The sequence below is a fragment of the Eutrema salsugineum genome, unplaced genomic scaffold (assembly GCF_000478725.1).
Source record: "Eutrema salsugineum unplaced genomic scaffold, Eutsalg1_0 scaffold_1, whole genome shotgun sequence".
In the NCBI taxonomy this organism is placed as follows: domain Eukaryota; kingdom Viridiplantae; phylum Streptophyta; class Magnoliopsida; order Brassicales; family Brassicaceae; genus Eutrema; species Eutrema salsugineum.
In genome coordinates, this window is record NW_006256909.1 from 214407 (window position 1) to 230191 (window position 15785).

Below are 15785 nucleotides of genomic sequence, written 5' to 3' on the forward strand. Positions count from 1 at the left end.
AATTTATCGAGGTATTAATTTATCGAGGTATTAATTTATAAAGGTTATATTAGTGCATACGTAAATTTCTTAATTAAAGTAAGGATGGGTTTCTAATTCGACACATATAAGCGAGGGTGAAAAGATTTATCACTAGAAACAATCGGAAGATAAACACTGACTTCTTTATGGAAAAAAATAGGATAACCCCCAACTTAATTAAGTAGAAACAATAAATGTGGGTTGACAACAAAGAAAAAAAAGTAGAAAACAATAAAAAAAGGATCTAATTTTGGGGGCAACCAAGGGCATAGTCCCACATGGTGTGAGTTTTGTGATATGATTTTTGTTAGGTGAAATGCGATAAATATGTGAACTGTATATGGTTCCACATTGATTGATCAATAGAAAATGGTTTTATGTAATAAAAAACGAATTGTTTTATGATTCTGAGACGTACGTAAGAAAATATCCCGAGTAAATCCAGATCTGGATGTTGACATACTCTCAGAGTATAACTACATTGTTTATATAAACTCGCATATATGTATTACATATTGAATGTAAAGGACCAATGGATTATGGACCAGTAGAAGTAAGCACAAAGGTTGATGTCCAAAATAAATGATATGAGGTGAAAATATGAACGCATAATATAAATGGTACTTTTGGGTTTAACAAAAGTAAGTAAAACAATGCGAAGACATCCATCTGATGACTTCTGAGCTGGTTCCGACAGTATCTCCATGCGTGCAACGAATTCATACCCAAATGGAAGCTAACCCTTATAGAGACAATTAGGTAATGAAGAAAAAGGGTTAGGCTTATCACTTATGCTCATTGGTAAATATTTTGGAGTTTAATTTTTCGCCATGCCTAATATTTTTTTTAAAAAACTATAAGATATGTACTCAATGATCGCCCATAATTAACCTTAATGAGCATAAGCCCATTTAATGTCAATGGTAAATATTCTGCCGTTCGGCCTCGAGTAATTCCCTTACTTGGCCACTCAAACATTGCTCCTCGGATTCCTTATTGTGCAAACAATGCAAATCAGATCAAGGTGGTGTCTTTCATAGAAAAAAAGGGGAACTGATGCATAAGAAAGTTTCTATGTACAAAATGGTAATAACTTTTATTGTTGGTAATATCCCCTATATTCCTTTTCTGATTTGCATCATATAACAATGATTCCTTTTCTGATTAGTTGAATATTGAAACATTAATAAAGGCTTAGGCAGTTATCGAACCCTCTGAGTGTCATAGGGAAGTCAACATCACCACACCAAAAAATGATACTATGATTTTGGGCCTTAAGTTATAGATTCAATCACGGTCCATTTAGTATTTAAGGCTTAGAGACTTTACAATCATGTCTGGAACTAGAAGGGATAAATTAGTCATTTAAAGAAGTCAACCGAAACAAGACTTCCCTTTTTATTTTAATCTCGATCAGGTCGTCCTCATAAATAGTTTAACCTTTTTTTCACTTTGCCGAGAACAGAAGAGAAAGAAAAAGGGGAAAGGGGAAAAACGAGAATTGAGCATGAAGGCGACCAAGAATCCGATCCACGCGGTGTGGTCATGGGTGAGGAGGCAACCACCGAAGGTGAAGGCTTTTCTCGCGGTGGTCACTGGCATGGCGGCTTTGGTTCTGCTCAGATTCATTGTTCACGATCACGACAATCTCTTCGTTGCCGCCGAAGCTGTTCATTCCATCGGGATCTGTGTTCTCATCTACAAACTCATGAAGGAAAAGACTTGTGCCGGTAAAAAAGCAAACTTTCTTCTTTAGTTGTGCTGATCACATCCTTTTTTGTTTTTAAGGATATTTGAAGTAGCTTCCGGTCGTTTGTATTCGTCTGTCTTAAGCAAAATTACTTGTCAACGTCCCAACTCTCTTGGTTTATGCCTCAGTATCCTGTTCAAGTTTCGGGATTTTATCAGAATTGCATTGGTTAATCACTATTTCATGCTCCCGGAAGTAGCTTTTAGTTCTAGTTTGTAAAACTTATCATCATCATCCTCTTAATCACTGGTGCGCTTAGAAATTTAGGGGTTTTAAAATGTATGCTATAATTCTTGTTCGAAGAGTTATTATGCAAACCACCTTTAAAAGCGTATACCTTTTTTTTTTTTCTTTCTCACTCTTGGTTGTTTATATTACTTTGGGGATAATTTTGTAGGATTGTCACTGAAATCTCAGGAGCTTACGGCGATATTTCTAGCTGTTAGGCTGTATTGCAGCTTTGTAATGGAATATGATATACACACCATTCTGGATTTGGCTACTTTGGGAACAACTCTTTGGGTTATATTTATGATCCGTTTTAAGTTAAGGGCAAGTTACATGGAGGACAAAGACAACTTTGCTCTCTATTTTGTGGTAAGTTATTTGGTTTTTCAACAAGACTTTGTGCCATTCATGTTGGTTATAAGCGATTATAAGTCTTTGTTATGAATTAAGCTTACGTTGTAAGGTCAGAGAAGCAGGTTAGGCACAGTGACAATTTTCTGGTTTTATTATTTTGTAGCTTGTGCCCTGTGCTGTGTTAGCTGTGTTGATCCATCCATCGACTTCTCACAACATATTAAACAGAATTTCGTGGGCATTATGTGTATACCTTGAAGCTGTTTCAGTGCTGCCTCAGTTACGAGTGATGCAAAACACAAAGGTGACAACTTTATTTTTCAATGGCAAGTTGAGAACTAAAGTGACACATTTGTTTTACTCTCTTATCCGCATCTATTTGGTTGTTTCAGATTGTTGAACCGTTCACGGCTCATTATGTTTTCGCGCTTGGAGTAGCAAGATTCCTTAGCTGTGCCCACTGGGTTTTACAGGTTAGTTTTCTTCTCCTCTTCAAGAGAGAATAGAGATTAAACCGATAGCAGTCCCTCTACTTGAGAAGAGTTATATCGATACATTGAAAGTCAAATAATTTTTGGATGCTGAAAGTAAAATCCTATACAATGTTTGTTGTGGTCGAAACAGGTTGTGGACACGCGGGGACGATTGCTTGTCGCATTGGGTTATGGATTGTGGCCATCAATGGTTCTAATCTCAGAAATTGTTCAAACTTTCATCCTGGCTGATTTCTGTTACTACTACGTCAAAAGGTATCTTTAGTTTTTCATTTGCACTTTTTTAGCTTTTTCGTCTCTTTATATATAACTCAAAAAAGTTTCAACCTTTATTTAAAAAAAAAATCTTCTGCAGTGTATTCGGAGGACAGCTTGTTCTCCGGCTTCCGTCTGGAGTAGTATAAGTTTAAAAGATAGAATACTCCAGTGAATGTAATATCCGATGAGCTTGCCGGAAATTCAAATGGGGGAAAGACAGCTCAATTTTAATCTACCTCTGATCCTACGGTTTATGTTTCTGGGGTGACGAATTAATTTTACTGTGTTATGTATATTTTTGACTATTGATTTGGTTTTTCATTTCTCTTCGGTTGCTTATTTCCTTTGACGCGGTAATGTTTGAGAGAAAGCAAATATCGAACCGAATTCGCATTCGACAAATCTAACTACGTTATCGAACGGCGGAATAATTGAAAACTTCATCATCTGAAAAAACGTCTCAAAAATTGAAGTTTTATTATCGAAGAATATAATCACCGGAAACGGGTGAAACCGCAAATGATGCTGAAACGCACTTTAAAGAATCACACAAAAGTTAAAGGTCTGAAAGGTTTTTCCCATTGATGAAGTTGATCACTTTAGTGGCAGTTTCCTCTAGCGCAGAAGTCACAACTGCCAAGTTCTGCAAGAATTCTTCTGCCGTCGGTTTATCTCCGTCCACCAGATCGGTCACAGCTTTTAAGAACATTACTGGTACTTTCAGAAGATCAGCAACGTACGCCACAGCAGCACCCTGACAAATCCATTGCCAAATAGAGTTTCAATAAAACTGGTTTTCAACTTGAGTGATTTTCTTGCTAGATTCAGTTATTAAGAGAGCTGTTGGCATCACATTACCTCCATGTCCTTTAGCGTAGCATCATTGGCAATGATCAATGATTCATCTTGTGTGGACATATCCAAGGAGTCACCAGTAGATAACCTGCCAATCTGATAACACCCAATCCTATGAATATGCTTTCGATACTGTGAAAATTCAAAGACAGTTTTGAGTATATTAAACACCTTCAAATTGAGTTCCTTGAGGAGATTGGGGGTTGAAAATGCCTGACGAAGACCAACTCCATACAGATCAAACATCTGAAAGAGATACACAAACATCTCAGGAACTTGCGATATGAAATAAGGAATCACTAGAGATTAAAACTGCCAAAGCAAGAACTGAAAAAAATAAAGGGCGGAAGAACCTACTGGGATTGGTATTCTTCTATCATGGAACACAACATCAGATACAAGGAATACATCGCCTATGTTGGCTCCTTTAACCTGATAATGTTCAGTCAATCACTACTTCAATTACATACGAGAGAAAGAGAGAAATTTGAATGATGCAATTCAAATTTCAGGTTGAATCAAGCTCAGAAAATGAGTAACAAAATCAAATTCAAATATCGCATTCTCACACGTATTCTCACAAGTAGACAGAGAAAGAGAAGAGGTGATTCTTCGCAGGGATGCAGAGAATAAATGACAAGGAAACAATATACCTTAAAGCCACCGCAGGTTCCGGCATTGATTATGATGTCAGGATGTAATGCTTGGATAGAAGCAAAGGTTATGAGAGAAGATGGAACAGTTCCAACACTATCGATCCCTGGAGAGAAATCTCAGTTACTTGTAGCATAAAAGAAAGAGCAAAAGAAAGTGCATTCATTTTCCTTCTAGAGCTCATTTCATCAACAAAATCATACGAAACAATGCACCGACTTGAAAATCCAAAGCTACCAATACTAAAATCGAGAGATTGGCACGCTATTTATTGATAATATGAAACTTGCCTAAAGCTGCATCTCTTCCGGGGCAAACTACATTGATTCGAAGATCTTTATGCACCCCGTGATAGAGAACCCAGGGCAATCCTTCACCAAGCCTGCACAGTATCATTTACAAGAAGCGACTTTAAGTTAGAGATTAGTAACTCTTCTTCTCATAGAGATCAAGAACAAACAAGCTAAATCAGTAATCGGAGGAAAAAAAAAGGGAGAGAAAGAGGAGCTCTTAACGGCGAATCAGTAGATTCAGAGAGTCCGAACTTGTTGACCAAAGGTAGAGCCTCCGCTTGCATAGCTGCAGCTCCATGAGAAAGCAAAAGGCGAGATGAAGAAATCGGGCGATCGATTCAGGTATCTCCAAAGACTCGGAGACGAATAACATACATATAGATGATACAAGGAGAGATGTAGAAAAGAGTAAAGTACCGATGACGAAGACGACAGTGGAGATCGGTCGACGACTCTCCGATTGAGCAAGCTCGGCTTTCTCGATGTCAGTTGATCCATCCCCATGAGGAGCCATAGCTCTTCCGATTCTCGCCGCGTTTGCTTGATTTCCCAGGAAAATCCGAGAGAATCGGGGAAGAAACGGCACCAAATTCCGTCCTGCGAATACCGATGCTTATTCCTTTTTGCGTTACCAGGAGCAACTCAAAGGTAAATACCAAAATTTAGTTCCTGTGCGCTACATTAGTTTTTTACTGTGACCAAAAAGAAATTACAGTAATAAAAAAGTTACAATGTTTAAGTACAAGGATCCTTTTAAATATAATCAAATAAAATTCTGTCAAACAATTACTATGATTTCTTTCATTTTCCTCCATTAGATTCGTCTATTGTCCCTCAATCCTTTTAGCTTTAGACAATCAATATATTGCAATCAACATGGCCTTCTCCATCGAAAACATATCAAGTTATCGACTTAAGTGTAGAAAAAACCCCCGATAAAATCTAATAGTATCAATTTCGTGAGTGAAAAGATTATTGGCGTGCATTTAATTTCGTTTAAAAGTAATTAACATACATGATTTAAAACAAAATAAAACAGAAAAAACATTGCATCCCCATGATGAAAAAAAAGAAGAAGACATGATAGCATAATCACCACTCTCCCATACGAGGAAACCACAAACTTTGAAACGGTTCAGTATAAAGAGAGAAACCCCATTTCTTTTTATTAAATCATATCCAAAAGAAATGAAGAGGGCTTTTCTTATACATTCAAAAGTAAGATGGGTTTCCTCAAATATCTAAAACTTAATTTGGGGAGGGGGATCATGAGGGTAAAAACTCCAAAACCATAGCTTTTTTTTTTTTTTTTTTGTTGCTGTTTCTCCCCACCATTTAAGCGACTAGAATTAATCAGAACGCTCCTCTGTTTCAGGCAGAGGCAGCGGCAGAAAGGTGTCGGAGGTGAGCGGCTCGTGAACCACCGAGTTACACGAGACCGATATCGGATTACCCTCAAGCTGCAACATTATACTTCCCAATATCTCCGCCATTGTTTTCTTAAACTCTTCTTCCTTCACCATCTTTCCATCATCCCCATTCACCATATTCAACGCTTCCTTTATTATATCATCCATCTTTACACAAAACACATTTAACTAAATCAATGTCATTGAATCAAAAACCAGTGACAAATTACGTTACATGACCCATGCGCAATGATGTCACAAGTCCAAACCGAAAATATAGGTCCATATTTTCATAGAAAAAACAAAACCATTGACGATAAAGATCTACTGACTAGTTTCAACTTTTAATTGTAATTTTTTTATTTGCGTTTTTCATGATTGCATGTTATTTTTTTTTTTTTAAAAGACAATATTTTAGCATTTAGAAGACGACTTGCGTAAGTTTACAAACTGATACAAAAAAAAAGAAGTTAAAAACATTTACCACTTAAAGCAAGAACTCAATAAAACATTACTTGTGGTGATTTTTTCGAAAAGTATACAGAAACAAAATATTATAAAACATGACATGCAACCATTAAATGTTTATGCAAACGCAAACAAAAAAATCGAAAAGCCAAAGATATGCGGGTAGTTAATTTATTGTTTATAAATATATACCTGGGACACTGCACCTATTGGTGGTAAAGTCGCCGATGGCGCAACAGTGTCGAGCACAGCTCGTAGATACTCTTTAGACACCTTACCGTGACGGTCTTTTGGAATTATCTCCAATGCAACGTTTAACGCCTGCGACCAATTAAAAATCCCGGGCCAGGATCACTTGTGACGACTCGTTATCATCATATCTAGACTTCTCTTCTTGTACTATATATACCTTAGGCTTGCTAACACATTATATATATGTCTGAAAGTTTTTACCTTATCGAATTCGAATTTATTGGACAGGAGCCTCCTGATACCGCTCCCATCGAAAGTGTTTTCGCTGTGAGCGACGATCACGGGCTGTTCATTAAGACGTTGAGCCACTCTTTCCACGACACTCTTGAATGCTTCCAAGAATCTCTCCTGAGACAAGCTCTTCTCTCTCTTATCTTCTTCAACAAGACAAGAATCAACGATTGGTTCTACGATGTTGTTCATTACCTGAAACAAGAACTTGGCTTTTTAGACAAGGTCATGACTGGTCGCTAGCAAACATATAACATCACACACGAACTTGGACATATAACTTTGATTGGATAAAGCACGCACCCATGGATCGCTGGAAGGAGGCATTCCATGATCAACAGATAGAGACTGGAGAGCTTTGACGATACAATCACGGAGCGATGATGTTGCTTCCTCGCTACTGGAGAGGTCCGAGAAGTAGACGGATACCATCTCAGATTCGTATCCAGGTCTGTGGATAAACTCCGACAGATCCTCACCGTCCATCCTGAGGATAACGATGGGATCGCGTTTCAGACCAGCAGCCATACCCAACAAAATATCTGACAACACTTCTTTGAACTCTGTCTTGCTCACTTTCGATTGGCTTCCATGAGTGAATTCGTTTAAGACCTGTAATAGTTTTAGTATAACGTTACAAATGATGAAAATAAAATGTACGGATGAGACAGATAGAAGGTTGTTGGTTTAGTTTCGTTGTCTCTTCTTTAAATGAACCATAAACAAAACCTAACGATAAGTAAGTGGATATTAGTTTGTATCCAATCAGAGAAAGGTTCGTATTCGGATTTACTTGCTTATTGGATATTTGTTCAAGAAGCGAATCTTAATAATTTTAACTACGAATTACACGTTTGTGTATTTATTCGAAGTCGTCTTGGTCTAATTGGTTAATCCACGTGATTCATGCGAAACACGAAGAAGGTTCAGCGTATTGAGTGAATGTAATTTCAAGTTTCCAGCTAAAATTACATTAAAAGTTTACCTTCTTTTTCTTGCTTCACACCAAGAGTCTTTGTCAAAGGGAAAAAGGTCTTTGTATTTATTTATTTTTTTGTTTGGGTGTGTTTTTTTATTCAATGCTTGAAATACAGGGGACGGTGATTTCTTCATAAATATGCTATAAATAAGGGTTTTCGTTAGTAAAATAAACACAAAAATTGGATAGATATTGTGTGTAAATGATAACGTCGACATATAAATTAGCAAAACAGCCAGTAAATTAATGTTTTATACAGTAATAATCAATAATAAGTAGGTGAGGAATTGAGGATTCATAAAGCGACATTTCAAGCATGAGACGACAGCGAGAAGAGCGACACGAGGGGCTAATTTGAGATATGATAGAGGATAAGGTCACCGACCAAATCTAAAATTATCATTTATTTTAAAGAACTGGTTTTTTTTTTTTTTTTACCTATCTCTCTCTAAAGGAAATAGAATGAATACACTAGACCTACGCAAGTATCAAAAAGATAACTTAAATAAAGTAAAATGTTGAGATTCTTTCTTAGCTTTGTCGGTAATATAATTACGCATTCGTGTTTTCTTTAACATATTTTATCTTTTAAGTTTATAGGCATACTCTAACTGACCATTCCACGATCATAAAAACCTGTCCATTTTCTCAGAACTATAGATAAAATATATGAAGTCACATAGATATTTTCTTAATCAATAATATTAAATCTACTACTGAGCCTGCATTTGTCCTTAAAAAAATAATTGTCTAGGTATGATAATTTGATGATAAAGAAACAATTAAGATGCTAACAAATCTAAGTAGTAAGCGGCCCCAGAAAAAGAAAATTTTCTTACTAGTATAAAAGTACGCGATAATCGGATATAAAAAAATAACACGATGAAACTACAAACAAATGTAAAGATCAGCAATATAGAGCGGAAAAGAAAAAAAGAAATACTAAATCAATGCGAGCTATGTGCAGTTAGTCGTCGGACCATATATCATGAATATTTTTTTGTTGGTTAAATATATCATGAATATTGAAGCTTAATAAACCAAAAAAAAAGTGATCACCTCGGAGTAGATATGATCGGAATCAGCGGAAGTGCCCTGAGCAGGCAAACCAAGGGCGGCGCCGATATCAGCAACGGCGGGCTGTAACTCCGTCACGGAGAGCTTACCATCTTCGTCTTGATCTAACTGTTGAAACTTTTGTTCCACAAATTTGTCGAACACTTTCTCGTTTTCGACCAGCTCTACTATGTCCGACCCATCAAGTACTTGCTGCTGTTGTTGCTGGTGGTTGTTGCTTATCATGTCCATTTATGGAATCTACGCTTCTTCTTTCTTTTTCTTTTAACTTTTTTAGTCGCGAGTCTCTTGTGAGAGATCTCGTGAGGGAAGCACGAGAAAAGGAAGAGCAGAAAATTGACACACACGAAAAGAAAACCTCTTTTTTTTTTTCTTTTCTGAAACCCAAGTGTGTTGTGGTCTGGTTTGGTTCAGACTTGCATGTTCTTTATACGTGTATAACGATGAGAAAAAAATACTCCAGTTGTTAATTACTACTTGTTAATTGAAAAATTCTAATACTACAGTATATTTTAAAAAATTCTTGGTATCGATGACTCTCTTTCATAAAATTTCAATTCATTTATATTTGTGGATTCGTCACCACCAAATATATATTAACCATACATCCCTAGATAGACTATTAACTTTGAAATCGTTTTGTCCTTTTGTTTTCTCCAACTAAGAGTATTAAAACATTTAGATAATATAAAGACGAGAAAAGTCTACACGAAATATACAGAATATATTTTCCTAGAACAACTCAAAAAGATGTTTTTTTTGGTCGACAATAAAAGATGTAAAATATAGTGTGTTGCTCAGAGAATGGATTGTGTTATGATTATCTTTGAAATTTATCATACAACCATCTCTTTTTTTGAATTGTCATATAACCATCTTACCTGAACAAGAAATCATGTTTTTTTTTTGGTCGTGAACAAGAAATCTAATTCAAACAGTTTTTTGCTCGGCCTAAATTCAAGCCTTTTTTTTTCTTTGATATCTCACAATTTGAATGACAAATTAGTGTTATGTAAAAAACTTCTTTCTCAAAAGTTTCTTTTATTTACTTCACTAACCGACAAGAAAATCATAAAGAACACGATGTTTAGTCATAAATTAATGCCGGTGTCATTTTTAATAAATAGTCGGTTCCTTTTTAATGGCTTTTTGAAACTAATTGGCTATACGAAATTTTGAATCCTTTTTTTTCGATAACTTGTAATTAAATATATTAGTTGACAAAAGAATATGATAGCTTCTCCAAACAGGTCCATAAAATAATGAAAATACACAATCGTGACGTATCATTGTAAACAGAGACCGACGAACTAGGCAAACCCAAAAATCAAGAGTGGAACATCGAACAATCAATTGACTATGTGGTCCGTATCACACGGGCAAATAGGTAACATTTGACAATTGTATGAATACATTCCGGCCCTATTATTTATTCGGTTAAAATAAAATATAATCAGTAACCAAGTTATGATATAACCACAAAATGGTTGTGTCGAAGACCCTTTCCGTATGATGAAATCATTGCAAATTATCTGACGGATCTAAATAATCTAACCAGAGCCTCTTACCCTTTAAATCGGTGATGACGTGGCAGGCGTTATGAAAAGTCATGAGGACACTTGTGGATAACTTATCCTTCTGTGTTCTTCCGTCATTGGTCGGCGTCTCTGTGCTGGCGCAATACTTCAAAGACGGTGCCGTTTTACTACCACAAAGTCAAAGCCGACTATACAGTGCGGCTACATATGGATTAGGCTGTCCATTACAAATATTACAAATTTTTATTAATTATAAATGGGAAAAATGTCATTTAAATCATAAATTTTCAAATTTAGGCCATTTTAAACATGAACTTTGAAGTCGGCCATTTAAATCATCAAATGTTGACTTTACGTTTGAGGCATAAAGTTTCGTTGACTCGGCCAAAGTGAGCACAACGTTAAGTCGTGTGACGGTGCGATTTAACATCGTTAAACCAACGTTAATGAGTCTCTGTTAGTCTTAAACGACAGTGTTTGAGCCGAATCTAATAATTCCCAAATCGATTCAAACCCCCAAATCCAACCTCAAATCCCTAAATCCCCAAATTTCTCTACAATCGATTCTCTGAAAATCTTCAATTCGTGTGCCCTAAAAGCCGAAAATGAGAAAGAAGAACATTCCAGTGAGAGTTGCGTCACCGATTCGAGGCGAATTTGTCGGAGATGGAAGTGGAGCTCCATCGCGAGGAACATCAGATACTGTTGTAGGAGATAGAAGTGGATCTCCACCATCAGAGACTGTCGTCGAAGATGAAAGTAGAATTGAACTTGGAAGTCGAGCTCGAGTCGAAACAGATGCTTGTGTCGGGGATGAAAGTGAAGTTCAACCGGTTGTCGGTGAGTCACAGTCTGTTGCCGGAGCTAAAGCTCAACCACGACGTCGGAAAAAAAAACGAAAGTCAAGAATTGAAGAAGAGGGTTCTGAGCGTGAAGTAGAGGCTGACGACGAAGACAACTGTGCAGTGAATGGTGACGATGACTTTGTTGGTGTTGATGATGCAGTCGATGGTGGAGATAATGATGGTAACCTAACTGCTGCGATTGAAGAAGATGCTAATCTGAACATGGAAGATGACTTCGCAAAAGAAATTAGAGCAGAAGATGAAGCTGGTAGTGATTCTGACAGTGGAGATGATATCTGGGAAGAAGATAAGATTCCTGATCCTTTGTCCTCTGATGATGAAGAGCAACTTGAAGACCAAGACGAAGACAATGACACAGAAGTTGTAGCTCATAAAGATGTCGAAGATCCAGAGGTCTTGCTAGCATTGGAGAAGACTTATAACTCTCCTGAAGACTTCAAGCTTGCATTGTTGCAATACTCTTTGAAAACAAGGAGAGACATTAAGCTTTATAGGTCTCAAGCTATGAGGGTTGGTGCGAAGTGTTGCTATGTTGATAATGAAGGTAGGAATTGTCCGTGGAGGGTTTATTGTTCGTATGAGAAGAAGAAGCACAAGATGCAGGTTAGAGTTTATATTAATGAGCATACATGTGTGAGGTCTGGTTATTCGAAGATGTTGAAGCGGTCTACTATTGCAATGTTGTTTGAGGAAAGATTGAGACTCAATCCTAAACTCACAAAATTCGATATTGCTAATGAGATTAAGAGGGAATACAATTTGGAGGTAACTCCAGACCAGTGTGCGAAGGCAAAGACCAAGGTTTTAAGTGCAAGAAAGGCTAGTCATGAATCCCAGTTTGCAAGGATATGGGATTATCAAGCAGAAGTGTTAAACCAGAATGAAGGCTCACAGTTCGATATCGAGACAATTCCAGGAGCAACATTTGGAAGCAGACAGAGGTTTTTTCGCTTATACATTTGTTTTAAATCACAAAATACTAGCTGGAAAGAAACTTGTAGACCCATCGTAGGATTAGATGGAGCTTTTCTGAAATGGGATATAAAAGGTCACCTTCTTGCTGCAGTTGGTAGAGATGGGGATAATAGGATTGTTCCTCTAGCTTGGGCTGTTGTAGAAATAGAAAATGATGATAATTGGGAATGGTTTGTGAAAAAGGTCACAGCAAGTTTGGACCTGCATGATGGATCTAATGTAGCCATCATTTCAGACAAACAAATCGTGAGTCTTAAAGCTTTCTTACTCAATACTCTTAGCTTATGATTAGATTTGTTTGTTTATATACTCTTATGCGTTTTGTTTTCCAGGGTTTAGTTAAGGCTATCCATGGTGTATTGCCACAAGCTGAGCATCGACAATGTGCAAGACACATACTAGAGAATTGGAGAAAAAACAGCCATGATCCAGAACTACAACGCATGTTTTGGAAGATAGCACGCAGCTACACAACAGGAGAGTATCAAGATCGTATGGAAGATCTAAGGAAGTACAATCCTCAAGCTTATGCATCTCTGCAAAAAACTAATCCTCCAAGCTGGTCCAGAGCTTTCTTTAAGATTGGTAGTTGCTGCAATGACAACCTCAACAATCTCAATGAGTCTTTCAATAGGACTATTAGACAAGCCAGGAAGAAACCTTTGCTTGATTTGCTGGAGGATATAAGGAGGCAAACGATGGTCAGAAATGCAAAGAGGTACCTCATTGCTGACAAGATGAAGACAAGGTTCACAAAGAGTGCTCATATTGAGATTGAGAAAATAATTGCTGGTTCTCGACATTGCATCAGATATATGGCTAGGGGCAACATACATGAGATAGATCATCTTGGTGTTGGCTACTCGGTTGATATGAATGAGAGAACGTGTGGTTGTAGAAGGTGGCAGATGGTTGGCATCCCATGTATTCATGCTGCAAGTGTGATAATTGGAAAAAAGGAAAAGGTTGAAGACTACGTCAGTGACTATTACACAAGAATTAGGTGGAAAGAAACTTACAGAGATGGTATTAAACCTTGCCAAGGGATGTCTTTGTGGCCTAGATTGAATCGGCTGCCTGTCGTTCCACCACCATGGAGAAGACACAATCCCGGAAGGCCAAGTAACTACGAGAGGAAGAAAGCCAGAAATGAATCTTCAGCTTCTTCAAATAACACGAAAATGTCAAAGGCTAAGAGAGTTATGACATGCTCCAACTGCAGGGAAGAAGGGCATAATAAGCAAGGATGCAAAAATGCTACTGTGCTTGAAGGTCCAAAGAGGCCAAGAGGTCGACCAAAGAAATATCAGGTTTGTTCTTATGTTTTTGTATGTTTCTGTTTTCTGTTTTGTCTTTTGCGATTGTAGGTTTCTGTTTTTTGTTCTATCTTTTGTTTTTGTATGTTTCTGTTATGACTGAATATACTACTAATTGAATTAGGAGCCTCAAGCTTCTCTTGGATCACAGCCTCAAGCTTCTCTTGGATCACAGCCTCAAGCTCCTCTTGGATCACAGCCTCAAGCTCCTCTTGGATCACAGCCTCAAGCTTCTCATGGATCACAACCTCAAAGTCATGGATCACAACCTCAAAGTCATGGATCGCAGCCTCAAGGTAGTAGAGCACATCCATGTTCGAGATAGGTTATTAGACATGTTGTTGCTTTGTTTTGTGTCATGACTGGTTTGTTGTTGCTTCGTTTTGTGTCATGACTGGTTTGTTGTTGTCTGAACACAAGTTGTTGCTTTATTTTGTGTTATGACTGGTTTGTTGTTGTCTGAACACAAGTTGATATTTAATCATGTTTTTGTTATGTTATGCATATCTTTCTTATTCTCTGATCATTGTCAAAGTTCATTACTAATAATTGTTTTCATTACATAAGACAACAACTTACAATAACAATACATAACTAAGACCAAACTAACTTCAACAGACACAATAAAACTACCGAAGACAAACAACACCAAAGAAGCAATTCAAACCACACGAACAACCATTAGTAACCAATAACAAGTTTATGTTTCTCGGTTTTACCGAACATTAGAATCAAAATGACAATAACTGTCAAACATAGAGCCACCAAACATACTTACATCTCGTTTTGTAGGACATCGGAAGAAAGGTCTCCCTGGGTTTTCTTCGGTGCTTGATGTGTAGATAACGACACCTCGCCCACAATGACACTTCGATGGAAAGCCATGTGATTCTTCCTCAACAATGGAAAAAGACCCAGATTTGCAGCTCATATCTGTAGAAGATGAAGGAATCAGGTTCGCTTTCAGTTAGCTTCGACGAGAAGAAGATGAAATCAGAAAATATCGAGCTTAGAGAAGAAGATGAAATCAGAGGAAATTTGGGGATTTAGGGATTTGAGGTTGGATTTGGGGGTTTGAATCGATTTGGGAATTATTAGATTCGGCTCAAACACTGTCGTTTAAGACTAACAGAGACTCATTAACGTTGGTTTAACGATGTTAAATCGCACCGTCACACGACTTAACGTTGTGCTCACTTTGGTCGAGTCAACGAAACTTTATGCCTCAGACATAAAGTCAACATGAGTTGATGATTTAAATGGCCGACCTCAAAGTTCATGTTTAAAATGGCCTAAATTTGAAAGTTCATGATATAAATGACATTTTTCCCAATTATAAACCTAAAACATTGTCATTATTTTTGCGTCCACCAAAAATATGAATATTTTTTGCAAAGCAGACTAAATTTCGAATTATTCACCTTCCATTCTCTTTGTAGATGTAGATGTAGATGTAGACGTAATAGTTAGAAGTGGGGGGATTTGTTACAATGCACTTTCTTCAATGTAGGATAGATTGATAACAAATCTTAACAAGAAACAAATGTAAAAGGACATAATCCTAATATCTTCCTTTTTGGTACAACTACAAAAAGTGATTATAAAAAGTGACTATACCATCTTTACAAAAGAAGAGGAAAAGCGATCTTAAGATAATCTTCGTTCCACTCCAAGTAGCTTTCACTAGATACGTTATTTGTAATGTATATTTTCGATCTAACTTTTCTTGTATGGGATTTTAAAAGGGCATGTGGGGCAGATCCATAT

General features: G+C 37.1%; 3 protein-coding genes across 3 annotated transcripts; 1 reads left to right on the forward strand and 2 right to left on the reverse strand.

The window, feature by feature from the left end:
• The first annotated feature begins 1453 nt into the window (after positions 1–1453).
• On the forward strand, positions 1454–3425 carry LOC18028390 (putative ER lumen protein-retaining receptor C28H8.4). Its single transcript, XM_024148575.1, has 6 exons — positions 1454–1751; positions 2169–2368; positions 2517–2657; positions 2746–2826; positions 2978–3102; positions 3203–3425. Exons 1-6 carry the CDS (start codon positions 1529–1531, stop codon positions 3249–3251), a joined length of 819 nt encoding a protein of 272 aa, XP_024004343.1. The 5' UTR covers positions 1454–1528; the 3' UTR covers positions 3252–3425.
• Positions 3426–3553: 128 nt separating this feature from the next.
• LOC18028391 (5'-methylthioadenosine/S-adenosylhomocysteine nucleosidase 1) lies at positions 3554–5529 on the reverse strand. The gene is made up of 8 exons (XM_006411607.2): positions 5325–5529; positions 5130–5193; positions 4905–4996; positions 4614–4720; positions 4318–4392; positions 4132–4206; positions 3964–4056; positions 3554–3859 (listed from the first exon to the last, which is right to left on the reverse strand). The coding sequence occupies exons 1-8, from the start codon at positions 5419–5421 to the stop codon at positions 3662–3664; spliced, it is 801 nt and encodes a 266-aa protein (XP_006411670.1). The 5' UTR covers positions 5422–5529; the 3' UTR covers positions 3554–3661.
• A 335-nt stretch (positions 5530–5864) lies between these two features.
• On the reverse strand, positions 5865–9718 carry LOC18028392. The gene is made up of 5 exons (XM_006411609.2): positions 9306–9718; positions 7571–7879; positions 7238–7462; positions 6977–7105; positions 5865–6484 (listed from the first exon to the last, which is right to left on the reverse strand). The coding sequence occupies exons 1-5, from the start codon at positions 9552–9554 to the stop codon at positions 6257–6259; spliced, it is 1140 nt and encodes a 379-aa protein (XP_006411672.1). The 5' UTR covers positions 9555–9718; the 3' UTR covers positions 5865–6256.
• Positions 9719–15785: the final 6067 nt, after the last annotated feature.

Excerpts from the sequence above, each read along its gene's own strand:
- LOC18028391 (XM_006411607.2), bottom strand. The coding sequence starts at position 5,421 with ATGGCTCCTCATGGGGATGGATCAACTGACATCGAGAAAGCCGAGCTT. Across the intron at positions 4,207-4,317 it reads ATAGAAGAATACCAATCCCA|ATGTTTGATCTGTATGGAGT; the intron begins GTAGGTTCTTCC and ends TATCTCTTTCAG. Across the intron at positions 4,057-4,131 it reads TCAAGGAACTCAATTTGAAG|ATTGGCAGGTTATCTACTGG; the intron begins GTGTTTAATATA and ends GGGTGTTATCAG.
- LOC18028390 (XM_024148575.1), top strand. The coding sequence starts at position 1,529 with ATGAAGGCGACCAAGAATCCGATCCACGCGGTGTGGTCATGGGTGAGG. Across the intron at positions 1,752-2,168 it reads GAAGGAAAAGACTTGTGCCG|GATTGTCACTGAAATCTCAG; the intron begins GTAAAAAAGCAA and ends ATAATTTTGTAG. Across the intron at positions 3,103-3,202 it reads TGTTACTACTACGTCAAAAG|TGTATTCGGAGGACAGCTTG; the intron begins GTATCTTTAGTT and ends AATCTTCTGCAG.
- LOC18028392 (XM_006411609.2), bottom strand. The coding sequence starts at position 9,554 with ATGGACATGATAAGCAACAACCACCAGCAACAACAGCAGCAAGTACTT. Across the intron at positions 7,463-7,570 it reads CTCCTTCCAGCGATCCATGG|GTAATGAACAACATCGTAGA; the intron begins GTGCGTGCTTTA and ends TTCTTGTTTCAG. Across the intron at positions 6,485-6,976 it reads CAATAGGTGCAGTGTCCCAG|ATGGATGATATAATAAAGGA; the intron begins GTATATATTTAT and ends TTTTGTGTAAAG.